This window comes from Hippoglossus hippoglossus, chromosome 9 (genome assembly GCF_009819705.1).
Source record: "Hippoglossus hippoglossus isolate fHipHip1 chromosome 9, fHipHip1.pri, whole genome shotgun sequence".
In the NCBI taxonomy this organism is placed as follows: Eukaryota; Metazoa; Chordata; class Actinopteri; order Pleuronectiformes; family Pleuronectidae; genus Hippoglossus; species Hippoglossus hippoglossus.
Window position 1 is genome coordinate 28,068,592 of NC_047159.1, and position 27,627 is coordinate 28,096,218.

At 40.2% G+C, this 27,627-nt stretch overlaps 1 protein-coding gene and 1 long non-coding RNA gene across 4 annotated transcripts in view; one reads left to right on the forward strand and one right to left on the reverse strand.

The window, feature by feature from the left end:
• Window positions 1-4,572: 4,572 nt before the first annotated feature.
• The window catches only part of zfr (zinc finger RNA binding protein), a 31,081-nt gene continuing 8,026 nt past the window's right edge, over window positions 4,573-27,627 (reverse strand). Inside the window, exons 2-21 of one of the 3 annotated variants that reach the window (XM_034595736.1) lie at window positions 26,564-26,626; window positions 26,309-26,390; window positions 20,688-20,961; window positions 19,999-20,131; window positions 19,619-19,837; window positions 18,965-19,230; window positions 18,381-18,584; window positions 17,951-18,269; window positions 16,691-16,884; window positions 16,471-16,590; window positions 16,132-16,277; window positions 15,831-15,996; window positions 14,530-14,732; window positions 13,670-13,820; window positions 11,847-11,988; window positions 9,602-9,699; window positions 8,673-8,768; window positions 6,694-6,805; window positions 6,209-6,306; window positions 4,573-5,822 (exon numbers count right to left, since the gene is read on the reverse strand). In XM_034595736.1, coding sequence (XP_034451627.1) covers window positions 5,640-5,822; window positions 6,209-6,306; window positions 6,694-6,805; window positions 8,673-8,768; window positions 9,602-9,699; window positions 11,847-11,988; window positions 13,670-13,820; window positions 14,530-14,732; window positions 15,831-15,996; window positions 16,132-16,277; window positions 16,471-16,590; window positions 16,691-16,884; window positions 17,951-18,269; window positions 18,381-18,584; window positions 18,965-19,230; window positions 19,619-19,837; window positions 19,999-20,131; window positions 20,688-20,961; window positions 26,309-26,390; window positions 26,564-26,600 — 3,243 coding nt within the window. In that variant the 5' untranslated portion in view covers window positions 26,601-26,626 and the 3' untranslated portion in view covers window positions 4,573-5,639. Of the gene's footprint in view, window positions 5,823-6,208; window positions 6,307-6,693; window positions 6,806-8,672; window positions 8,769-9,601; window positions 9,700-11,846; window positions 11,989-13,669; window positions 13,821-14,529; window positions 14,733-15,830; window positions 15,997-16,131; window positions 16,278-16,470; window positions 16,591-16,690; window positions 16,885-17,950; window positions 18,270-18,380; window positions 18,585-18,964; window positions 19,231-19,618; window positions 19,838-19,998; window positions 20,132-20,687; window positions 20,962-26,308; window positions 26,391-26,563; window positions 26,681-27,627 lie in introns of those variants that run through there. The other 2 variants (XM_034595735.1, XR_004614946.1) reach the window with 2 other exon arrangements.
• Window positions 11,949-12,446, forward strand: LOC117767940. The gene is made up of 2 exons (XR_004614976.1): window positions 11,949-12,167; window positions 12,393-12,446. It is a non-coding gene; the product is annotated as an uncharacterized LOC117767940 (long non-coding RNA).

The window sequence follows — 27,627 nt, forward strand, 5'->3', positions numbered from 1 at the left end:
TAAGAAGAGAGGCTGAAAAACACATTCAAATGAAAGGAAAGAGAGGAAGATAGTGCCATGGTGGAATTAGGATTGCAATGAGGCAGTGCGGGCTCAAAACAGAGAGTATAGGCAGCTGAGAAAGAGTCCAGTTGAGAGACATGTAATTGAATATAAAAGGCTTCGAGTAGAGGCCAGGAAAGTAACAAAAAGGGTTAAGAAAGAAAGTTGGCGTAATTTCGGCAACTCAATGAGCACCTCCACAACTGTTAAGCAAATTTGGAGCATGATCCACAGAATGGCTGGAATTAATAGGGGGTTGTCTATTCCTGTTTTGATGGAAGCAGATCAAGAAAATCGTAAATAATAGGGAGAAATCTGACCTATTGGTCAGAACTTTAAAAAAAATACATAGTGTCAGTAATGTGGGGAGAGAGGGGATTCTGAGGAGAGGAACAATGCTTGACAATGAGGGACATAAACAAGAAGCAAATAATGATAATAGTGATGGGATAAATGTATTCTTTTCCATACAAGAGCAGCAACGTGCAATAAGCGAGGGCACAATACCACCCCTGGGAGAGATGGGCTTGGATATGAGGTGTTCAAAAACATGGACGTTTTAGCTTTAGAAGAGATGTTATCTCTGACAAATACAGTGTGGGAACCAGGGTCAATCCCAGGAGAGTGGAAACATGCAGTGGTTGTGCCAATCTTGAAACCTGGCAAAGAAGCTGACAATCCTGAATCATATAGGCCAATTGCCCTCACAGCAGTAATCTGTAAAATAATGAAGAGAATGGTATCTGATCGCCTTGTGTATAGAATGTTCGATATTTGATGAAACAGATGCAGGGTGCTATGGATAAGGTGCAGGCTTGGGCTGATAAGTGGGGTTTCAGATTGTCTATATCAAAGACAAAATATGTGATTTTTGGCAGGAAAAAGAACGTAGATAGCCAGGGACTAAAATTGTATGGAGAACCCCTTGAAAGAGTCAAGGTCTTTAAGTTTTTAGGTGTATGGTCCGATGAAAAATGTACATATAGAGAAAATTACTAAGTGTGAGAAAGCTTTAAATGTTATGAGGTGCTTGACTGGGTGCTTCTGGGGGGCAGATAGAAATTTAATGCTGATGATCTATAGGGCTGTGATCAGAGCAAATTTTGATTATGGGTGCTTGGCATATGGTTCAGCAGCAAAATCTACTCTGGCAAAGTTGGATGTTGTTCAGGCTACGGCTTTGAGACTGTGTACAGATGGCCATCCGGACAACGCCGATCTCTGCGCTGCTGGTGGAGGCAGGGGAGGCTCCACTGAGGCTGCGACGTGCAAAATTAGCACTAAATTATTGGATCAAATTAAAAGGATTTGTAACAGCTCTTCCATCAATCTCTTTGCTCACTGAATGCTGGGAATTTATAGAAGGTAGTTGTAGGATTAATAAGGGTAATTTGATCTGTTCTACAAGAAAACATTTAGAGGATTTGGGATTAAGTTAGAGTAGGGCCCTTTGTATGCTGGCCACCTGTCCCTCCATGGCTGTGGGCAGAAGCTGATGTGGATCTGTCAATTAAAGACTTAGTTCAGAAAGGTGAAATAGTAGATCTGGCAGAACATGTAGACAGACATCTTAAGAACAGATGGAGTAACTATATACATACTTGCATTGATGGTTCAAGGGACCCAGAAAGCAATAGAGTGGGATTTGGTTCATACATCCCCCATGCTCAAATCTGTCAGAGTAGAAGACTGCCAGATGGGATTTCAATATACACTGCAGAGTTAATTGCTTTATTGTGGGGGCTGTGGTGGGTGGGAGATGGAGGCTGGGATGAAGTTGTACTGTGCACAGATTCCTTATCTGCCCTTGTGGCATTGGGGGGGGGGGGGGGGGGGGCAGAGCTAGACCAGATATAGTTGGGGAGATTTTAATGATGGTCTTTAAATTGCAGAGGCAGGGAAGCAGCGTGTGTTTTTTATGGGTGCCAGCACATGTTGGGGTTGAGGGCAATGAGGTGGCGGAAAGGGCAGCAAAGGCAAGTTTGGGCAGAAATACAGTGGTTGTGCAAGTGCCACTTGGAAGGATGGAGTGTCGTAGCATCATCAGTGAGAGGCTGAATCAGATATGGCAGCAAGAGTGGGATGATGACTTCAAATGAAGAAAGCTATATAACATCCAAGCATCAGTTAAACCTCTCAATAAAATACCCATGACTCGAATAGATGAAATCAAATTGACATGGTTAAGGCTCGGACATTGTGGACTAGCAAGTGGGTTGGTGCTTGTGGGAAAACACAGAGATGGAAACTGTGACAACTGTGGAGTCCTGGAGTCTGTACAAAATATTCTGATGTATTGTCCACTCTATGCCAAAGAAAGGAGGGAGCTTTTATAGGAGAAGGCAAACTGGGTACTGAAACCTTTTCAGTAAAATCCCTGCTTGGTGATGGGATGTATAAGGAGAGAGCTGAAGAAGCGTTGCACTTCCTTAAAACTACAAATGTATTCTATATCGTAAGATATAAACTGAGGGCATAATCTGCAGTGATAATTCCCTACCGGTTGGAGGCAGCAATGCACTAAATAGTGCCTAGTCTGCCGGAAAGTAGAAGAAGAAAAAGATTGAATATCAAAAGCAGAGAGTCGCTTTACTAGAGGATCGTCCCCGTGTGTTCATACAGCAGCAGTCATTCACCTCGGTTCCTTTATCATGAGCTCTTATATTTACTTTCTCCCTGAATGCAACACCAAAGATTGGCCAGCAGGTTCTGCCATTGTGTCTCAATCTGCAGCTGAACCGTTCACACTGCGCTTCATGTCCGCTGCTACATTTACTGCTAACAAAGACCAAAACCCCGCAACCAAACCACAAGGAGCAGGTTCACAATGTGTGCTTGTTGCAGGCACCTGATTGATTCATCACTCAGTTAGTGACTTCCAGGTTGAGCTTTTATTTTGAATATATTCAACGGAAGTGCTAGTGTGCTGTTGTGTCCTCTTTGAAAAATATCGCCGTTAGGTGGCGCTGTGACTCAAGTCTTAAGTGTTCAGTCAGCACCATACAGTCACAATACGATGATTTCAGACGTGTGTTGTTTGTGTGCTAGTGGAGACTCAGTACTTGTGGTTTTCTATATATTGTGTATTTAATATTATATTTATCTATTATGCAACAAAGTTTCATAGTATTTTTATTTTCATAACTTTTATGTAAGAAATAAATGCTGAATTATGAAGTACACTAAACCCAGGGTTTTTCCTTCATATTCTTATCTGTGGCCGGGAAATTTCCAAAGAATACGAATTTACCAGAAAGTCATATTTTCTCTTGTCCATGACAAAACCATAAATATTTTCCCTTTGAGAAAAGTTTGCTTAAGAAACCTTTGGTTCACCAAGCCATAAAGCTTCCACACATACACGAGTAATAAATTAGTTTCAGTATCATCTCGAAATACATTACAAATCATTAACAACTCATTGGATACACTCCATTTACACACCCTAATCAATTGATTTATTATGCTTTATTTTGCAAACATAATAAATCTATTGTTCCATGTCAGTGTGTTATGTGGGGTGAAACTGTGGTTGTGTAAGGCTTTCGAATACAACATGACCTGCTGGGGAAAAAGAGATCACCTCCTCTAATAGTAAAATCCCATCCAAGTAAAGTTCTTAAAATATTTATATTGCAATATGACACCAAAGGTTATTGTTTAGTCTGCTACCTTCCACACACTCACTATCAGCTGAATCTTAAGATAAATGTATACCCAGGACTTGAATAGAATGTTGTGAGCCTCTGTTAAATGACTGTGATTTGGTAATCACATTTTACAGTTATGATTTACCTTTATGCCACAGGCTTTGGAGAACATGACTTTTGAAAAGCCTAACAGAGCTGTAGGCATAGGAATACACTTGTGTGTGTTTGAGGAGCCAAAAGGGAGTCAGCTTTCTGTGTGCATGTTCTTTGGGCCGGTTTCACACATCTCACAGTTATTATCCAGTGGGAGTGTTTTCCAGCTGAATACTACAGTCCTGATATGTAATAGGCATAATCAATACCAGATTTAACATACAATGATAACATACCTAAGATATTGGTTTAAAAAACTGCTAAAAGAAAAGAAAGGTGCTGCACCAGGCGATTGGTTCAAAAATGCTTGTACCTTGTGCTAGATGAGAGTGCCCCTAGTAGTTTATAATGCCGACCATGTAACTGTAGCATCCCCATTTCAGGTCTGGCTGTAGACCTGTCCTCTCTTTGTCCCTTTCTTTTCTGTCAGCTCCCTACTATTTCCATAGCTTCCCTCAATTGACTCCATGTTAGATCAGACCATGGTGCCACTAACCTCATTCTAAATCTTAAAAGGGCAAGTCCCTTCATACCGGTCTGAACAACCTAAAACTCTTCTGTTAGGTCAGCAGACTCCAGGGCCTTTTCCTGTCGACATCCTTCCTCTGGAACAACACTCCTGTTCAAAACACAATGACCAACCACTCTGTTGATGTCTTAATGCTAACCCCAGCCTGAGGTCCTGTATTTTCACTACACACCATGATAGAAACAAGGTACACATTTCTTCAATCTGGAAATGTATTTATTCTGCTGATGGAATTGTTAAACCAGAATGCAGAGCACAGCAGCCATTCACAACAGGACCTGTGCTGAAGGGCAGTTACATCACTGTCCCTTCCACTGACATTATTGATTTATCTTGTTTTCAATATTAAATTCAAATTAGTACCTAACCAAATTAAAAGGCAAGCAAGCCAATAAAGATCCCTATTAACCTTTTAACACTATAAAAGCCAAAACAGTACGCAATGAGAACATGGCCATGTTTTCCACAAACCAAAGCATTTTTATCTAAATATTATACAAATACTTTCATATATATATGAAAATCAAAAGACAAAAACTACATTTAGGGCTGAAGACATCACTAGAAACAAAGAACTAACAACAGTTAACGTTCTGCTGAAGCTTTGTTAAATGCCCCATTGGTCTTTTATCTTCAGTATAGCATCGGGAAAAGACCTGTACAGCCATTTGTGTTGCCCAGAGGATGAATCCTAATAACTAATGTTTCCACTTCTTCTGACTTTTATCATTAGTGTAGCGTTGGTAAATAACAAGACCACAGTATCAACATCACTTGCATTAAGTACAGTTATTCATATTCAAAAGAAAAACTTTGACAATGCAATTGGCTAAATAAATGCTTCACAATAGTAACAACAATACAGACCACCTCTGAATGCAACTGTACAGATGAATGAAGGCATTGACATTTATCTTTCCTTTTCTTCTTGAGCCACAATACAGAGAAGTCTGGCTTCATTTCTGATGCTATAATTTCCACCATCCCTCACAACTTAAAACCAAACAAACACAGGTCAGAGGGGAGCAGCAGCAGAAGCACATCAGGTAAAAACTGCTTTATCTAGAACAGAGAGGTCGCAACTCTAACCTTAGGCAGAAAAATCTACAACTAAAACTGTACACTGACAATTTGTTTGTGTTATAGCGAGTGAGGTTGAGATTACACTGGTACATTTGCAGCTTTAAAAAAACAAAACACATGAGACACTGCATACAACATGTTAGTACATTTGTATGTAGATTACTTTAAATTAATGACAGAAGTTAGAAATTTTCATAATCTTTCTTGTCTTTTTTGCCTTCACCCTCAAAGCTGTCTGTCCCCTCACTGTTGTCACGGCGACGCTTGCGGCTGTTGCGGATGTTGAAGCGAGGGTTAATCTGCGGCAGAGGGTCCATGCCCAAAACCTTATGGATCTGACGGAATGCCAGCAGCCTCAGAGCAAACTGTACAGAAACACAGAAAAAACATTTCAAACAGTTACCGTTAGGGGACGCCACAGGAAACCTCCAGCAAGAGCGAACAAGATGAGGCCGAACCGAGATTTGTACAAGATTCTTCAGGAGCTAACAATTCCTCAAAACCTATTCAATGTGAAGCCACATGTCTTCTAGTGACAAGCTGGTGCCAAAAAACAGATGACACTTTAATGCTGCTTTAGACTCTACAAGAGACAAAGATTCATTTATAATTCACGATTTAAGTTTACGTCCATCAAGAGCCTGCTCTGCCATTTCACATTTCATCTGTTCACAACTTGAGACTACGTTCATTCTAATCCCTTCACATCTATCTCTGCTCAACAGTGGATGTATAATTCAGGAGCTTGTACTTGGGCACTTGAGGTGATGTCCTCTCTCTGTTGCTCTCCCATGGGTGTCAGGGTATCGACAGGCTTCTTTTCACATGGATCCACCAATCCTGGCCCACCTGTTCAAAAAAATAAAACCACTTTAGCTGATGTTTTTTTATTAAATCATGTCAAAAGGTCTATGAGAACTGATGCCTTGGGAAGTATTTACCAACTTTTCAAATGTACAGATAAAACTCTGAAATAAATCACATAACTTTGATCAACAAGCAAAAAAAAGTTGTTGTGAGGCAAATTTGATGATGGTGCTTTTGACACCCTAATCCTTCAAGAGAATTCCTTAGATAAAGGAAATGTTCTAAATTGCTTTACTGCCAAAAGACAGATTATAGTATTGCACAACATTTCAGCTACTTGTGGTCCACAAACAGTTGCATTTGTTTTGTCTAAAGAACATTACTAGATCCCAATTATGTACACTATTATAACACTAAACAATGACTTACCAGGGAGTAAAATCCCAGAAGAGATACATTCAAAGACCCGTCTCAGAGCATCACCTGGGCTGAGGGGGGCAGAGGCGCTACTGATGGCCTTCTCAACTAGCAGCTCCATGCCCTGAGTAGAGTGAACCGTAAAGATGGTTTAGATAGCTGTCATAGCTCTGCATACATTACAACAGTCAAGCTTCAGGAAATACAGTATAATTGCAGTGCTTTAAGGTTAATTCCTAGCCTGATTCAAAAAACAAACAAACAATGATTAATTGAACAAACATCTTAGCTCTGTAGCTGCAGATATTCTGTTGTTTACAGGCCATCTCAGGAGGCGGAGTGGGTAAGATAGATTGCTTTATTGTGCTTTGTCTTGTTAGCCATCCATCAACTTAAAATTAAGTGACAATAAGAATTGGTGTTAATTTCATTAAGAAAAGCTATCCAGTATCTATACTGCTTATCCTTTACACATTGCATGGGGCTGGAGCCAATCCCTGCGGAAACTAGGGAAATACTCCATGGGCAGGTGTCCAATTAACCTAACCCCAATCTATACATGCAAACTCCACACAGAAAGGCTCCAGCTGAACCAGGGTGTGGCCAGTTCATTAGCCTTTTTAATTCATTTGAACTTTTCCCCTCAATCATAAAGACAATGTTTACAAGACCAAACTGAAGATATAAAAATAACAGATTTTAATCTCCATAAAATATCAGTGACCAAAAAGAAGGCGAAATAAGTGGCATTTAAATGTGAAAACTATGACAAAGCCCTTGTTCAGACCCGGTATTAAAGATCACAAGTGGACAGGGCTCAGTTTGTGTGTTCACACCCATCATTAAAATAGGTCCTCAATGTGTCTCCTGTCACTACCTGTGACCGGATCCCACTTCCCCGCTCTATATGCAAATACACACGTGTATCATTTCTGCACGCAACGACCAAATTATGTTGTTTTTACCCAGTTGTCAAAGATTTTGTATTAGTGTTTTACAGCTACAGAACCTTGCAGTATGTCTTATAGGGGGGGGGTATAGTTTCAAAGAAAATAAGCTGTCCAGCTAGCTAAATTGGCTAACCTTGTGGTGAGACAGAATTGTTTGTTTTAGAGTTAAACATGTTACCCATGCTATAATACACATTATAGACAGACCCTGTTGATTGTATTGGGCCTGTACCAGTTAAATATAGCAATGTCAAATTTATTACAAACCGAGTGTAGCAAAGTCAAGGAAAACAAGACCACTCAGTTCTAGAGTTAAGGAATAAAATCAACATAGTCCTGAAAAACAAGTAAAAATGGCAGAGCAGACAACCTTTCTACAAATGTACTCATACAATCTGCTGTTTTAGTAGCTCCTTTTATGATCTAATAATTTATAATTGTCTTTTGAGATTAGAATATCTTTTGACTAGAATGCTCATTACTGGTCTTGACAAAAACAAATCCAATTTCTGCACTTATTTCAACTTATCTTCTGATGACTACACCACACCGTTTAAAGTTTCTCCAATAAAAAAAATAAACTAACATTGACATTTAATCCCAGGACAAAGACTAAATGCAAGAATAGCTGACAATTAGAAAGGTATAATACTTAACATTTATACAATAAAATGTATTTTCCACATGAAGCAGCGTTAGTGTTTTTTGTATGTTTTCAGGTTGTCCGTCTGTCCCATTCTTGTGACCAATTACTGACTGTACTTGCATTCCTGCTCCACAGTCATCATTAAGTAGGAAATTGAGAGCGGCTCCATTTGATGGATCATAAACCAACTGGTGCTGTAGTTGAAAAGCAGGTATAGTATATTTTCTGCTGTCTTTGAACAGGTCCTCTGAAAGGCTTTCTTTGGTCACCAAAGCTCAAACTAGGGCCACCGTTCTGAAATTAACTCCTAAAGATTTCACCGTTCTCCCAATCAGGAGCACAGTTCATAAAAGGTGTGTAAATAATTCATTGGCATGTCTGAATAACATACTTACCCATCCTGGGAAGGATGACCATGTAGGAACTCGCTGACAGAGGTCTCGTAGGATTCGAATGATGATCACACAAGACTGAAGTCCATTAGCTCTAGCCTTTTGATGTAATAAAAGTTAGTTTTACAAAATGACAAAGCATGACATTAGATGGACCAAACAAGTGAATCAGATCTGTCATAGAGGTCCAAACACTACTGTGCATAATGGAAGCTTGAATATGGTTTTAAGTGTGTATGAGTTTGCAAGCAGCTGCCATTCCCAGTAGTCTTGTACCTCATAGTTAGTAAAGGAGTTCAAAGTTTGCAAGATGCACAAGAAATGAGGACGTTTCTTGCCATCTTCTAAACCCTGACCCCAGGTTTATCCAGGAATCTCACAAACAAGTTCTTAAAAGTACAAGAGTCCACTTGAGAGAAGAGTATAGGGACTGAAAGAGCCATGGAAATCTGCGTTACTTTGCCTGTGCTTTTGCTCAGATAGCAGAATCACAGGAAACTACTCAGATATTCCCTTTCCCTCAATCCCCATTCTACAAAATATATAGAATAAAAACAATACAAATGTTGAACATGAAAGCACTTCTTGATGGCACAACTGTGTGCAAGTTATTGTGCAGCCTTATGGAATCACATGTAACCATAATGCAGTACTTGGAAAATTTAAGAGAATACAAGGATGCCAGTTCTTTACATTTTTGTTCCATAAGTGCTTCAGATGAACTTAGATTTAAAATCAATACATGTGATGAACATGGATTAGAGCCTCATTACAATAAGTGGCATCCTTGAATTATTAGTTTTTGCTTCAAATAGTAATCAGTTTCCTCATTATAATAAAATGATAACCAAATGTGTACAACATAAATAAATGAATAAACAAATAATGCATCTCATAAGGCTACAATAAGAAAGTAAAATGATGTTCCGAACCTGGAACCACTTAGCGTGGCGCAGAGCAGCCAGAGCGTCAAGGCATTTTTGCCTGTCCAAGACGTCCGCTGGGTCTTTCACCATACCCGAGGTTACATCTAAAAATGGATTTGAAGTGTCAAAATGGTGATGAGGAATGGGTGTTTGACCAGGTCAGTGAGGCTGGCAGAGAACAAACACAATGCCACACATACCAATGTGTTTCCCATGACTATCTACAATTGGTTGCTTATTTTGCCATTTCAAAAAGTCTTACATAAAAAATAAATAAATTAAAAAAAATAAACCAACATATTGTAAGTCGATGGATGTAGATAAAAAGTGTACATGTTTGATCATTAGATTCTCTAAAAAAAATAAAAATAAAAATAAAATAATGAATTTATTGACTTAACATTGAAGACAAATGGAGTAATGTGTTTAGAAAGCAACACTCTCGCTAAATTACATGGGTGCAGGCTCACTAATATTTTGAAGCCGATACTATTTTATCAGGTAATTGTCTTACAAAGCTTGGCGTTACCTTGAGGACCATGGGGATTTTCAATTTTAGTAGATTTTCTTCACTGAAGCATTGGGACAGAGGGGGATTATGTGGCTAATGATGCTTGAAAGGGCACCTGGCTAATAGTGAATGACCTGATAAAAAGTGGCATGGCAATAGTAGGTGTGGCAAAGTTTTTGGGATGTGAGAAAAACCTTGGTCAAAAATCCTTCCGAGGCTGTTGGGCCTTACTAAACCTCTAATGGGAGACAATCAACTGGAATTTTTTTTCCCCTCTCTTTTTTTGTTCAAAGAAATAAGGGTCTTTGTGCTGTACTTATAAATATTGCTACGAATATAAAAAAATAAATAAAAAGGAGGAAGCAATGGGTGCTGAAGAAGAGAAAACAAACATGAGAACTAACAGCAAACAAAAGGGGTTAGGCTATCACTGCATGCATACCTACAATCAGTAGGTTGGAATTAGACCCCAACAATCATTGTATACCAACAGATGTCCTCGGGTCCAACCAAAGATTCCTCTGTCATAGCAGTCTTACCTGAACTCTTAACAATACTCCCCTAAGAATTATTTGAAATGATCAGATTTCAAAACAATACAGGACATGATTTATCTCAATCTTTCCATTGTCAATTAATTCAAAAGAGAAAATGGTCCATATTCAGATTCTGTCTTCATCTTCCGATTGACATTGAAATAAAAATGACAAAAGCTTGTCAAGGATAAACACTAAATATTATTGTATATTATATTAACCTGTTGAGCCCAATTCTTATTCCTATGTGTGTAAAGGAAGATGGCAATCAACTCAGGGGAGCACTTCAGAACAGGGGACATTAGCATGGTGAACTGTTCACCAGTAACACAAAAGGAAGATTTGTTTCCTGTGGGAACATAACATCCAATTCCTCTGCCTTAGGCCAAATATTCATTTGAGACAATGTTGCAAAGTTCAAACGTCTTTGTACAATTACTTCCAACTGTAATTTGAGGAATGTAAGTGCCTCCTGTTGTCTATTTGTGCACCTTCTGCTAGAATTTTATTTTGTCTCCTCATCTCAAAGAAAATTTGGGGAAAAGATCCTGTAATGCATGTCTCCCATTGATTATAGCCAACAGTAAAATGGAAACACAATCCCCTGTAACACAGGAAACAAAATAGAATCTCATCTGGGAAGATCTAGACTCAACACAATGCAAACACTGATCATGCTTTGTTTCAAAGGATAAAGATAGCATCTGAGAGGTAAGAGTTACAGAGCGAAAAGCGAAAGAGCAATACTGCTGGCACTTAATTTTTTTTTGTGTTACACTAGAAGTGATCTGCTGCACATGATCTGCAAAGAGAAATCATTGAGAAAATGGCTAAGTTAGGGGTCTCAATATAAGCTGATTATCAAAAGCTAGTGTTTCATTAAAATGGTTTTCAGAAATGTATGCAGGTCATAAACAGTGCAAAACATACACTCGGGGGAAAAGATCACAACTACAGTCATTAAATGTGATGACCTTGCACTTCCTTCGTTGCCCTCTCATTTCTGATTTAAGAAATCCAAATGAAACATGCGTGAAGTGCAAGTTGCCAGAATTATCTAATTGAAGGCACAACAAATCAATCTTTGTGGAGTGCCAGCAGGACCGTGCTCTTCAGGGTGTCAACCAACATATTGAAACTGATAGAGATAGCAGAAAGACAAGAAAAGAGGTGCAATGGGAAAGGCTGTGATGGGATTCCCAACCTCCATCCCGGCCATTTTCCTCTCTGATGAGAGGTGAAGTCAGCGTGATTGTCACTTGCATCTTTGGGTCAGTACAGGACGTCAGAATGATGGCTGCTTCCTGGATAGATCCCTTGACCTCGTATTTTTCTGGGGCTACAATCTGGAAGAAAGTGTATTTTTCAAAGTCAGTTTTTCATACAACTAGCTAACAGTTATTTCTATACCTAGTCATCTACATTCAGTGGCCAATTCATAGGTAAGTTAGTTCACGTGGAATACCAGGCAGTGGGGGACCTGATGCATTTATCGGTCCCCTGTCAGCAAAGAACAGCAATGCTTGTTTGGTTAAAATGTTGACTCCAAAAGATTAACATTTTATGAGGTGATTCAGAAGAAAAGGAACATTTTAAAAAGTTTGTCTCGAGAGTTGCAAAAAAGGTGAAATCCAAGGAGAATCCCTAAAATAATGATGTTATGGTCAGATGGAACATTCTTCTCAATGAACAGCAGATGATCTGAGAGCCTCCTCTCTCCACATCCGTTTCTAAGCTGGGTTTTGATCAGCTTCAGATTAATCACTCTACTGATGCAGTGGAGACAACGGAACAATATCAATATTTTTTTTGGTAACGCTGCGTGACGTATGCACTGGCACTGAGTGTGCGCGAATGGAAAGATGAGGAGGACACAAGTGTTCAGTGATCAAAGATTTCAGGTCCCATGAAAATGATGACTCATGAGCTGATATAGATTCTATAGATCTGTGAAAATAATTATATTCATAAGGTGCTTTGCATCGAACAGTTATGGTTTAGTGTGGGTGTGTAGAGGGTGGAATATGAGGCAGAGTCACATATGTACGTTTCCAGGTGAGTATGTTTTATAAAGGGAAAATTGCCTTCAGGTGTGTTTGTGCACGGTTTTATATTCTGATCTTTTTTGCGTTAGCCATTTACAGCTTTTGTGCAGACGTACACTTAGTATGAATCCTACACAATGTTCGATAAATGAGGCCCCTGATCTCAAAAAAAAAAAAAGTAAGACCATTAAAACATGGACTCCTTGTGGAAAAAAATAAGCCTCAACAAAGCAAAAAATATTGCTGGTAGGGCTTAATATTTTGAAAATCTATCGCCATCACGATATCAACGTGTGCTATAGATGTATCACAAAAGACGCTAAATTGACATGTGCCACGCATTCACACTCTGCATGTCAATAATTTGGCCAATCAGATGGAGCCCTGCTGCCCTAGATACTAAATCAAAGACATCCAGATCATTGACAGGTTTTGCTGTGCAATTGCTGGTGAAACCAAGCATCTTGCACAGGTATGTTATTTACAAGGTTGCAACATATGCACAGGTATTGCTAGAATACCGGGAAAAAAAAATAATTTAAATAAATGATTGCACCAGGTTGACAGTGTGTCATTTTCCACAGTTGACCATTTGTGTGACAAACACACTTGCAAAAAAAGAAAAAAACTAAACTGTGCTTTGTAACTACAGAGTCTGCCAACTGTACCATCAATTCAGCTTTGAACTTAAGCAAGTAATAATGGTCCTACTTAGACAATTAGTGTAATTAATGTTTACCACTAATCAGTAATGTGTCTTTCTAATTGTTTGACTGCATGTAACCACTGATTTAGTGCACAAGATGGAAAATGGTTTTTGGGAGGTTACAGTAGTTCTCTCATTCTACAGAGTTCATCTTAGATAATACTGTGTTTACAACTAAAACAAAGACAAATTGGTCTCAAGAAAGCATGAGGCAGGTGCTGATTTCAGTGGCAACTGACAGAATTAACTGTGGTATAACATTTGTAAAGATAGTACTGTTAGTTGCTTGGGGAGGTGCTCCATAATGCGGCTGAGGAGGTCCTTGGTGGGCTTCTCTGAGCAGAGCAGGACAAGGTTGACGTCTTTGTCCCCACGCAGAAGTAAGCCTTTGGCCAGGACTCCAACCCTCATCACTCCCTTCAGGGCTCTAGACAGTAGAAAGATAGGAAGGAAAAATAGGCAAAGATTAAATTCAATTAAAGGTGCTTTCAGACTGTGATGAGTATTTTTAATGTTCCAATGCAGCAGCGACTAGGGGAGGGAGGCTGGATGCCACTCTTGTGAAAATGCACAGCTTTGTGCGTGTTTAAGTGACAAACTTGATGATGATTCTACCTCGTCAACTTTGCTATAATAATAATAATAATTTATGTAAAGCAAAATTCGTAGCCAGAAGCAAACATCACAGCATAACTAATTTTGGCCACTTATTCAAAATAGAGAATAGCAGCAGTAACAGCTCACTGACTGAAAGCACCTTTTTTATTGTGAGATTATTGTGGTGGGCCAAGACCATGTAGGGAGACTTCCAGTGCCTTGTTACGACACAAAACCCAGGAAGCTCAATCGAGTCACTCAAGCATGACGTTTTTTTCCCCAGAGTTTTTGGGTTGGTAGACATGCCAGATACCCACATTAATGTGTAGAAGCACTAACAAAGTGGAATTTGCATGCTATGTCCCCTTTAAATAAATAAATAAATAAATAAATAAATAAATAATTTAACAACAATAATAATAATAGAATAGTTTAGCCACTTACATCTGCTTAAGTCCTAATGATCTTTCAAAATCTGTGGACCAGCTCACACAGGAAGAGGCAACGCAAATACATGAAGACAATCTGAAATGTCACACCTGTCTTTGGAGGATTCCTTCTTCTCTTTGTCGTCTTCCTTGGGCTTGTCCTGGTCTGTAATTATGTCCGAGACAAGTTTGAGGGCACGTTCTGTGATTGACACAATCTTCTGGATTGACTGGAGCTCATCTTCTGAGGGGTAGATGGCTGCATGCTTGGTCATGACATAACGATCATCGGAAGAATCAGGACGGCGTGGGGGCTAAAACATACAAAAGGTACTTTGTTTCAGATGGTCATTCTATCATGATGTTCTGGCACATCTCAGGGGATTATGCCACAGAGTCTTGTTGATATTAACTGCATTAAACAGCTGAAAACACATTAAATTAATATTTCAGTTTATATGATTATTAATGGTCACAATAATGTGTTTTTTATTTATGTTGTGTTCTGTTCAGAATAACTCAAGGTAAATAAGGTGCAATAATGTTGCTAACCCCTGAACATATGAACAAATTACCATAGACTTATGAATAAACACAACCATGATATATTATGTCATGTGATATATTATGTTTGCTTAAAAGTCAAAGCATTCAGTATTTCATCTCCATGTCAGAAATCCAGTGTGCTTGATTTACAGTGCGACTATGTTCTCCATCATATTCAAACTTAGTTTGTGTCCAGCATGAATGTTTTTCATCCACGCATTAAGATGCTTCACTAAAAGAGAACTGACCACAGAAATAATCATCTTTTGAAATGTGTAATATTTGTAGGTATGTCAACTTTCAATCAGTGGCCTATTATCACTATGCCTTTCAAATGCAATATGAATCTGAAAAAAGTCATGGCTACTTGTTTGATTGTAATGGGGAAAATAAAGACTTCATCAAGAACCAGGGCTGTGGTCTGAAAGTCAAAATAATAATAATGTAATAATTTCCTAAATATTCCTTGACCCCAATGGAAACCTGTGACAGGTCAGGGAGAGATGTGAAGGAGAAGTCGTAAGTAGTTAAGAAAGGAGGGCAGGTATACTATCCTCTGATGCAATTATATGATCTCGTTTTAAAAATGATTCCATCCCCAAATATAATTCTGAAATACATAGTACAGGGTAAGAAAAAGTAAACAAGACTCTCTTAGCTCTTAGAAGGCAGACTACCCTCTGTCTATCCTGTATGTAAATTATTCAGCAGAGCCAAAATAAATCCCTCTGAAGCCGGTGGGGTTTTCATGTCACACTGGGTAGAAAATGTAACCATTACCTGAAGTAAAGCATGACGCGTTACCAATGTATGGTCCTTAACAATATACTTAGTAACACTACACAGACACCATGATAAAGCCTTACCACAGGCCCTTGAGGCTGGAGGCCAGGCATGCCAGGTCGGACTCCGAGTAGACCAGGAGGACCAGGAGGGCCCTGTGGGTACCCTCCATCTGGTAATCGACGTCGTTCATCCCAGTGGTGTTGCTCCTCTTCCATGCGTCTCCAGTACATGTCTTCTTCATAACGCCTGAAGTAGAAACTAGAGCTCATTTCCTGGTTCCAGGTTTTGTGTCACACAGACCCACCACTCCCAACAATGGATAAACCACTACTTATTAATGTCTCCTCCTTAACCACTGATAATAAATAACCATATCCATACCTCATCTCCATTCTCCAGCGCTCTTCCTCCTCTCTTCTTCTCCAATACTCCTCTTTCTGCATCTGTTTTCTCATCTTTTCCTCCTGAATCTTTCTGGCTCGGATGCTGGGCTTGACCTCCACCTGCAGATCTGGGTTGACTTTTTTCTACACGACAAAAACATTAAAATAGTTTTACATGTTCTTCCTGAAATTGTCAAAGAGCAAATGCATCACTCTAAAAATAATAATAATAATAAAAATAATAATAAAAAAACTGCTGCATGTCCTGCACTGAGACACCTGATAAATATTCGGAGGTGTATCAATTCTGTGGCGTGGTACAGACATGTCTACAAACCTTGTATTGCAGACGATGCCTTCGTCCTTTGAGATGCATTTCCTTTGCATTTGGGTCGTTGAAACTACATTCACACAGCTTGCAATGGAAGCGGATGACTTTGCCTTCATCGTTTCTGACCTAGAATGAGTTTCACATATTACACTCAAGATTTGAAAACATTTCTGCCCCATAAAGTGTAGACTGGCTTAAGCCCATGTAAGCAAGGGCCAAAACTTACTTCCTCAACATAGTCATGACCGACTGGCTGGACATCACTCTGCAGTCCAGCCAGGGCTGATGTGGACAGAGAGTCTGAAACTTCAGTCTTGGGGTCTTCAGCACCTGAAGAGGGCATCACAGGCTTAGATGCCTCCACTTTGGCCTCCGCTCTGGCTTCGTCAATCTTTACTGTGGTCTGTAATTTATTTCCACCTGCATTTCAGAAATAACAATTTAGTTCAACCGTAGACAGATTTACTAAATAGTCCTAAATAACAAAACAATGTGACAAGTTGGTAAGGTAGCCCTTGGTGGTCAGATTCTCTGTAGTTTTGTAATAGTTAATACTTTCAACAACCCAATGGTATGTCAATTAATTCCATGGTTTGCAGCTCAATACAGCTACATGGCAATGTAGACAGTTCTGCATTTTTAGGGTTTATTAAATGGTTCTGGATAAGGAATTGTGTATAATAAAAAATCAAAATAAAATAAAACTGAAAAAGGTTGTCATTTAATGTCATTATAGAATAAGATTATTTGAAGTGACTAGATTCTGGCCAGAGTCAACACCACAGGATAGTTGCATCATTATTCTATACATTTCTGGTAATGCAGAAAGTGAATAATTGTGATAAAATATGTCATGTAAGTTTTAGTAAAAATAAATTTATGTTTCAGTTTGATACATGTTGGGACTCATATTTCCTACAAACTAAGTATCCTTTCATGTTTAAATAGAAAAGGTTATCACACATGCATGTAAAATAGCATCACAATTGCTGTGGTACTAATATGTGTATAATCTGCATCAAATTGATCCTGAACAGATGGTTGATGTCCTGCCCCAGTGTGTGTGTTCAATAAAGATAGAAGTTGAAAAAAGGGGATATCCAAATGGTGGGAGTTCAGTTAGAGAAAAGGTCCATTGTGGAGTATTGAATAGGAATAGGGATATTTGCATTAAACCAGCGATACCAACAGTGTAATATAACAAAGCATATGTTAATCATAATGATGTATTAGAGGAACTCTGGTTTACCAAAACAAATTGCAGGTGTATCACATGCGATTCTACCTCTACCAGCTCACTGTAGCTGTTTCTGCTTGTATAATCTTCGGAGACAAAATAGTGCAGACTATGTCCTTAAATTGAAGAATAACCCAAGACCTACTAAAGCCAGCTGGTTTCTGATCAGCAGAGACACAAAGGAGGATTATACTTCTGTAAAACTACTACAGTGAGAGTGACCTGTAACCTCAACATGTGTTTACTAACCAACAAAATTGATCTTGGGGGTGTTGACTTTCTTTCCAGCTGAGGCAGAGTTGGCTGAAGAGAGGTTGTTGGCTAATGGGTTCTTGCCACCCGCAACACCACTGCTGACTATGTTGACTGGCTTCAGGTAGGTGGGACTGGAGCTGGTGGCAGGGGAGGAGGAAGCAGACGCACATAGAGAGCTGGTGGTGCTGGAACTGCTCAGGGTGGCTGTGGTTGTCTTGCTGGGGGCAGCTGTGGTGGAAGACGATGTCTGAGTGACCATACTGGGCTCAGTAGATGGAATGGGCTTTCCAAGCTTGGTATGAAGCTTCACAACCTAAAGCAGAGCATTCAAATTAGACATTTTTTGGCATTTATCAGAGAGAGAGAGAGAGAGAGAGAGAGAGACTTATTAATATTATAATTACTGATAATACCCCACTCATACCTTCTGGTGCTTAGCTCCACGAATGTGGGCAGCATAGGCATCGGCGCCAGTGCAGGAAACATCGCAAAGTTCACAGCGCAGCTGGTTCTGAGCACTGCGGGCCAAAACCCCTCCTCCACTATTGCTGCTGCTACTGCTCTGGGAAACCTTCAGTGCTGCTTCCTTCTTCTTGTGCTTCTGCCCTTCAAGATGCTCCTTGTATGTCTAATGCATTTGATGTGCGATGGGAGACAGAGAGATTAGTTGCACTGATTGACAAGTATTTCTTTTGAACACTAATGATTTATTACCATGTGATTTTTAGAATACATATCTAAAAACACTGCATTTATTATCTGTATAGCTTTTCCTTATCCTGTAGATCAACTTAGAACATGTTTTCCACACAGTAATTAAGATTAGATGAACAACTTTAGGATCAGATTGACTGCAATTAGTGGACTTAAATAATGGTTTGTATGTTAAAGACCCAGTTCATCTGACAATTTCGAAACATTCACACTTTAAAAACGGTTGCATTATGTGTGAGCACCGTGCCGAGCACACTGGAATAATTTTGTCATTGTGGGCTATACCGAACTCACCTGTGGGCCGGCACAGCTGATCTTACAGACGTCGCAATAGTGGATCTGAGGGGGCTTGGGCGGCTGCTTGGGCCGAAGCTGCTTACTCTGAAAGGGGGGCTTCTTGGTAAAAGTGTTTCCCGTCCATGCTGCTGTTGCGGCTACAGCTGCCACAGCCTGCTTCTGCTGCTGCTGCTGCTGCTGCTGTTGCTGCTGCTGTTGCTGCTGGTGGTAGTAGCTGGAAGCTGCCGAGTAAACTGCAGCTTCATAGCCTGAGTATGAGGTTCCTGGAAAAGATACAGCATTGCCAACTTAAAACCTGCTCAGTGCACTTTTATAATATAGGCCTTTGAAAAGGCTCAATATGATGCATGTTAACCATGCTCACCATCACAGTTTATTATGTTTAACATTTTATTGTTGGCATTAAAATGTAAATGTAGCTTGAAGCTGATAACATTGCTTTTGATATTTGGTGATGTACAGTGCAATAGTTTTCAGTTTAGGTTTTGAAAGTAAAAAATAGCCAAAAGCCTTGCTGGCATTAATTTGAACCCTCCCTTTTACTTAAGGGAAACAATTATTTTATATTGCAGAAAATCCATCTTGTACTTACTGACAAAAATAGCTTCCTGGTTTTGCTGAAAAAAATATTTTGTACAATGTCCAACTTACCAGAGTAGGTGACGGCATTCGTGCTGTAGGTTGGGCTTTGGGAGTAAGAAGGGACAACAGAGGCAGCAGCAGCCACGGGCTGGACAGTGGAGGTCACTGGGTAGATGGAGAAAGTGGATGAGGCTGGATTGGGAGCAGCAGGCTTTATCACAGTCACCTGGCGTGCCTGCTGGCTCTGGGTGTATGATGTTACCCCCTGGCTATATCCTGGTTTGGGGACTGGAAAACAAAAAGTGAATTCATTCATCTCCTCTTAAACACAGTTTCAACAAACTGAACATTATAACATTCATGAAGGTGGACTATCTGTAGGGCTATTATATTAAGACTGCATTACTTTTAGCTGGGTGTTAAACTGACAAATTCATGCATTGCCATACCTGTCTGATAGTATGAATCCGCCACACTGGTTTGTGCAGCAGCAACAGCAGCTGTAGCAGTGGGCTGCTGGTAATACTGCTTACTGTCATAAGCTACAGCTGGAGCAGTAGAACGGACATAGGAGTAAGAGTCCTGCAAAGAAAAACAGTAAAATACAGTTGAAGTTCTGAAGGTGGTCAAACCTCTGCTCCTCTTGTCCAGAGGTCAAATTGTTGGACGAGACACTGAACCCAAATTGATCCTGTTGCTTCCATGTGCATGGATGGAGATAGAGGAAAACTGTACTTTGGATGATGTCACGACATGAAATGCAGTGTGTGGGTTGTAATCATTTGTCTCATGTAATGGTATTGTGCTGAACTTATCATACAACCTTTAGAGTACAGGTAATTACCGAAAACATTTTAAATGACCCTTTAAAACAAGGTCAAATTATGCACATCAGTCTCAAGCAAATGTTCTGTCGTTTTCTAAGAAAATGCTCTTGTGTTTCGTATTAATCAATTTTTTATTTGTATTGCAATTTAATGATGATTTAATGAACTACTTTGTATCAGTAATTTACTCAGGGCACAGAGCTGGCTGGCAAAGTGTTCTTTGGCAAGATAAAAATCTAATGTGATCAAAACACAAAAACATGTCCCAGAATTTCGCTAATCTGCAGAGCAGCGAGTTAATACTCATGTACCTGGTAGTTCTGTGAGGTGACTGGTGGTGGGGGTGGAGGGACCTCAGGCTGGCGCTGAGGGTAGCCATAGTCAGCGGCAGTATGTGTTGGCTGGTACCCTCCATAAGCTGCAGCAGTAGCCACGGAAACTGGCGCAGGCCTAGCGACAGCTACTGTGCCTGCAGTGGGAGCATAGGCTGCCGCCACAGTGTGTGCAGCCACAGGTGCTTGATGAACTGTGTAACTGGCCACTGTGGTGGGATGTGTATATGCTACCCCGGCAGTTGGCTGCTGACTAGTAGGGCAACACAAAAGAGAAATGTCAGAGGTTAGCATTTGCAACTTTACACACACACACAATTTGACAGTGGATTAACTTTACAGTTCAGTGACAGGAAATTATTAAAAGAAAAACAATTTGCTGACCAACATCACTGAGAAATGTTAGTACCAGTGAAATGCATCAATATCTAATAACACTTTTTGGGAAACAGAGGTTTTTAACTGAAGCAAATTCCTAACAATTTGCTCCTAACCAGTTTGCTAAAACAAAAAAAAAATAAGAGTGTGCAGTATCTTGGTTGACACTGGATGGATGATATCCCTACTGGGTGCATGCTGTACATATTCAGCTCTTTCATTTGGGATCCCCCAGAATTCAGTATTAAAAAAAAAAAAGTATAAAATTCTTTTTTATATTGACACACCCCCAGAATCTAACCGATAGAGGTGAGACCAAATTAACACATGCATAGTTTCCCATTAATTAACTACAATGTGGCCCAATCAAATTTGTTCTGTTTTAACTACTACTGTTTTAAAACCAGTGTGGACATATGGAAAATGAGGAAGCATGAATCCATTACACTAACCTACAAAGCTATATAGGGCTATTTATTTTTTGACACTTAACTGTAAACTCCCAAGTCCCAAACAGGATCATGCAGACTGATGACTAGTTTTTCAGTAATCCAATTAGTCATTAGTTAAACCATTGAATCTGGTATCTGAAACTTAACCTGGTCTGGAGCAAGTTAACAGCATACGTTACCATGTTGTTTTATCCCTGTAAGAAGTGAAGCAGCTTTATAGGACTGACAAATCTGAAGTTACCCTAAAAATTGCAAATCTTGCTTCCTAGTACAGGCCCCTGCTCTCTCTTGCTCTCTGTCTTTCTCACAAATAGTCCTCACAAGCAGGCAGATCTCTTAACACTGGTCATTTCTGCTGTAGCTGTGCATGTTCCTGTCACAGGCCTGCAGTTTACAGCAGCGGGTAGACCTCAGCTTATCACCTGTTGCACATGACAGCATACTGTATAGCAGTTTTCAGACAGGAACTCCTGAGAATGTCCACAGAATTGGGTCCTAACTTTCTCCAGAGTTTGCCTTTCACACATGAACAACGCATGTCAGAGTCTGCCACCGTCTGATAGTCAGACTTTCAAAACAACACAAAAATCTCCAAAGCGTTCAGGCGAGGGGTGGCACAGCCTGGAGAGGCAGGATGCCATGTATATATTCTGCTGTGGACATTACAGGTGTTTGTTTACCCCACATTGACACCGGCCCTTATTACCAAAAGCTCTCTTGACATCTTTGTTGTTTTTCACCCCGATATCTATCTATCTATCTATCTATCTATCTATTTTTTTTTTATGTCATATGTTAGAAACGTTATCAACACACCCACTAGCTCAGGGGAATACTGCGGAGGATCTCCTGTTGTATTGACATATTGGCTCCTTCGGACATTCTGCAGACTTTTTACAAGGGAGGTGGGAAAAGAAACTCCCAGGTTTTCAGTGGAGTTCAGTGCATGTTTGAAACTAGCTTCAGTTTACTGGCAGTCCCAACTAAACCCTTTAACTTTTCTCTGCTTCACTTTATTGAAATAAAATGTCGCACAGATAACGGTCATGTTATACTGCATGATTTTATTAGGGGATTTTCGCAGCTTTTAAAGTGTAAGATTTATATAATAAAATAGCACAACGCTAGGTAATTAATGGATAACACTGAACAAACTTTGGTGCTGTGCGCAGCACTGTTTGTCTGGTTGTCTGCCGGTCAGTGGGCCACCAAAACATTCATCAAGTCTTTACTACCCTCTGCAGGTAGTCAGAATATTGTTCTCAGAGGACAGTTGCACATGATAGAGTGGCCTCACCCCCATGGGGGTGAGAAGCTTAAATGGCTGGCTACATAGTCAATCCAGGTTTCCAGTTATATATTCTCGAGAACCTGACAAACTAACATACTTTCAGCACTACCTCATTGATCAGCAACTGAAGAGACAATAGATAGGTTAGTATCCGGAGGGACATTGGGACAATGTTTCAAGGTAAAACAACAATTTTGAGAGCTCATAAACTAGACAGCAGGTAATATTAGCATTCAACCACTTCCTTGCAAACATTACCACTTGATTAAGTTAAATCATACAATGGTAACGGCATCCGTAATTCTAAAATATTGATGCACCTCTTGGGCAGGGCATTGAGCGTGGACAGCTCTAAGTGAAGGCGGGGGAGCACACACACACACACACACACACACACACACACACACACACACACACACACACACACACACACACACACACACACACACACACACACACACACACACACACACACACACACACACACACACACACACACACACACACACACACACACACACACACCAGTGGTCTGTGACACATGTTGCCACATTCTTTCAGCTGCACAAACGCAAATGTGTCCACTAGTTATATAATGAACCCCAAGTATTTACAATTCTCAGTGTTTCCCATATATTGATTTGTATGTGGCCACAATATTAATACAGATCAGGTTTTCTATTTAAGCTAAATCTTGTTTAATTGCAAAGCTATGTGCACCGAGTCACTAACCCTCTCCTGGCTCCACACTCTCCCATTTCTCTGGGTCTTTGACTGACTGACTGACTGACTGACTGACTGACTGCATCAGCATTTTGTCTTTACAAACAGAAATGCTGCTATTTTCTGACAGCATTTTAATGTTGCCCGTTTTTTTCCTGCATCATTTACTGGAACCAAAGTTTTCCCCTGTGCCAGCTCTTTCACATGCATCTGCCACATTCACTTGAATCCCCCAGGAATTGGAATAGCAAATGGATTGTACCTACATAGTCCTTCTATAGTCTTTGCGACACCTCAAAGCGCTTTACGCTACAGGTAATTCCCCACACATTCATAATGCATTTCTTTGGAGGGGATCAAACCATTAACCTTCCGATTCTGCTCCTTCTCCTGGTCCACAGCAACCCCATAATGAAGTGCCCTATTCTGAAAGTTCTTGATCCAAAATGGGTTTAATGTATATTTTTTAAACATACAAACAAAAAATGGGGTAACTTGAAAGTCGACAGCAGTTCCAACCCCCAGCGGCCTGACCATTTACTAAATGCCAAGTCCTATTAACTGTAGAAGTGCACAGAAATTATGGGGCCACCATAATATAAGACAGCTACAATCAAAATTACTAATGTTTTATTACGTCTGAAGAAGGACTCACCATTGACTTCAATTGTATTGGATTGTGCTCTAACAAAGTTTACCCCTGAGACTCCAGTTGTGTTTTGTGGACTCAAACACTTCACCCACCCCTCCATCGGCATAGGGGTGAGTAGATGAGTGAATTTTCATTTTTGGATGAACTATCCCTTTAAGGAACAACAGCCACCAGGCCTGTGATTGTACAGTGCAACAACTTGACCTACAATTTTTGAGAGATCATCAAGACACACTGCAGCTGGTCAAATACACTTCTAAAAAACAAAGGGAACCCTAAATTGTATGGAGCTTTTTTCCTCTCTTTATTCAAGAGCGTGGTCTTTCAGTTTGAGAGCATCACTTGTTGAATTTATGTTCAGATTGTGCATTACTTTTCATCAAAACCTTGCACTCAAATAACCCCCGTTTGCACTTAAATTTGCTCTGCTTCTGCTCAAAATGTGTGCTTGCATTAATCATCTCCTCTCAGATTCCTCCTCGGCTTTTTGTTTAACAACCCTCTCAAAATTCCCCAACCAATAGAATGCCAGGTGACCACTGGTCAACAAATGAAATGAATGATATCTCTGTCTCGTTGCAGGCACGTTCACTTTGCTTCAGAGCGTCCCGTGCGGGCAGTTACTCTTTAACTGAGTTCATCCACTCCCGCCCTCCACGGCTATATTACATGGACTTCCTGTCCTTTCATTCCAAAAAAGTCAGAGAAAGCAAGGGGAAGTCCATATAATAAAGCCCCATGCTCACAGCCCAGCACCGTGGAGCTCAATTGGCATTCGCCAGAATTGGTCTCTTCACAGATGAGAGCAGGTTCACACTGAGCACATGTGACAAGTGTGAAAGATTCATGGTGAAAGTTATGCTGCCTGTGACATCATGCTGGTGCAGTGGGCCCTGTGTTCCTCCTAGTGCAGGTCAATGCCCAACATCATGTGGCCAGAGTGTGACTGGCCCTCACGTTCCCCTGACCTAAATCCAATTTAGCACCTATGGGACGTTATGCATCAGTGCAACCAACACCGCCAAGAACCATCCCAGACTGTCCAGGAGCTCAACGGTGCTCTGATGCAGGTCTGGGAGGAGATCCCCAGGACACCATTCACAGACTTATCAGGACTCAGGAGCATGCTCAGACGTTGTTGGGAGTACATACAGGCACGTGGAGGCCATACACACTACTGAGTTACATTATGAGTTGCCGTGATGAAATTCACGCAAGTTGGATCAGCCTGTCATTTAAAATTGATGCTTTGACTTTAGGTGTGGTTTTGAATCCAGCCAGCAATGGGTTTATAACTGCGTTGACCTTTGTTCAACAAATTATACAGTGTACATCAGTATAGATTTTCACCTTGAATAACTTGTTCATCAAGATCTAATGTGTGATTTAAGTGTTCCCTTAATTTTCTTCAGCAATGTATGTGGAGGAAGAGCAGTTGAAAAATCGAATCTGAATTTATCCCCATGATTCAATATTCATTGGATCTTATACAGACTGCTTTTCCCCTATTGTCGTTCGGTAGCCTCCTGGCCGCCTCAAACGACGCATTACATCTACTATTTATTTTCTGGCATAATCCCACCTCTAAACTGTCGACTATGCGTTATTAGAAACCCCCAGCCCTCCACAACAAGCCTTACTTTCCTCTGTCGGAACTGATGGGGTTGTGTCAGGTTATTTCTACAACTTCCCAAAGTCCACAACCCGATATTGACACTGTGAATGATTATAAAACATGGAAGAAACGCTTCATATGAACCAGGACTCAGTACTACAACGTGGGCTTTCCTCACAGACGCACTGTTGGCTAAGCAGAGTCGGACCCTGACGGTGACACCGCAACATTTAACACGGCATCTTTAGCTTATATAACGGTCATCGGTTTTACTGGTGAACAAATTGAACCAAGGCAGTCATGTACAGTCTGGACTGCTGCTTCCGTCTAACTGCCGCAGCAGGGGGATCAGTGCCCCCTCCCCCAGCCTGAACAATGGAGGCAGTCGGGATATACCTGTACAATACACACACTCCGCTAACTCAAGAGTTCAAACAGCAGTATGGAGGCAGATGTAACCAAAATTTAGCGTATGTGGGGTCCACTCACCTGTACTGAGCCGCAGCGCCATGGGTAAATCCAAAATAATTGCCGGTAGCCATTTTGGCATCTTCACCAAGCCGGCTGGGCACTGCAGAGGACAGACATACAGGGTTACGCTAAGCTAACAGTTAGCAGCAGGGTACAGAGAGCTGTCCAAGGACTATCCATTAACCTCACCATTTCAACAACACACGCGCTTGTAAAGTCACTAACGTCTTTGTAGCTGATTGTAAAATAACCCCACATAATAATAATACTCACCATAGGTGAAGGAAACCACAGGACATATGGGAATCATTGGCTTCGTATGTTCAACCGACGCCCGAGTACTACACTAGCGTATTTATATTACATGTCGTACCCGGATATACGTCTTTGCGCCTGCGCAGATAGGAGCGAGGGGGACTTCGGGTCTGGACCGTCCAGTCCCATGGATGCCTGTTGTTTGCTGGACTCCATAATAACATATTTTTGTATATACTAAATTCCCGAAATAAGACGAAACAAGTCCAACAATAGAAAATATAAACATATATTTACACACACATTCAAATTATCTGATAAATGTTGTTTGCCACAGCCTATGGATTAACTCAAGAAACCAGCCTTTGTAAATGTTAGGCATTCATTTTATTATTTTATTTATTTTCATTACTAGATAAAGATTTTACCCAATGGATAATATAACAACCTCTTACAGAAGTGTGAAGTTAGGGGTCACATTTCTGATGTATATGAGCTGTTAACAGCTCCAACAAATAGAGTTTTTTCACTCTAATATTGTACAATGTGCTCAGTTGATTAAAGTTCAAATTATCCAATATCTCAGCAAAGATAGAGGAACAGCAAAAAAAAAAAAAAATGAAAACATTGTGTATCACAACATTGTTTTTTGCTCTCCCCTCTTCCATTAATAATCTGATGATCCCTCAGATTTGTCTGGTGTCCATGTCTGTAAAACGATATAGTTCAAACTAACACCAGCTGCAGCTGCTACAACATTAAAATATCATTAATTCACTGCAGTATTTTTTATCGAATAATATCATGTTTAATAATCAGTCAGAGACACCAAACCAGTACTTTACTTTAATACTCCATTCTACAGTTTTTCGGCAAAAAAAGTTCTTAGTAGGATTTTTCATACAGCACTTAATGTATTTTTATATAATATAGTGGATATCCTCGCATAGCCATTGCATCACACAGGATCTGAAAGTCCACCACAACACAAAAGGGAGACCACGACCAGTATTAGCAAAAATGTTATTTAGGAAAGAGCAAACATGTGTGGTGTTCATTCCTGTTGAATAAAGAGCGAAGTC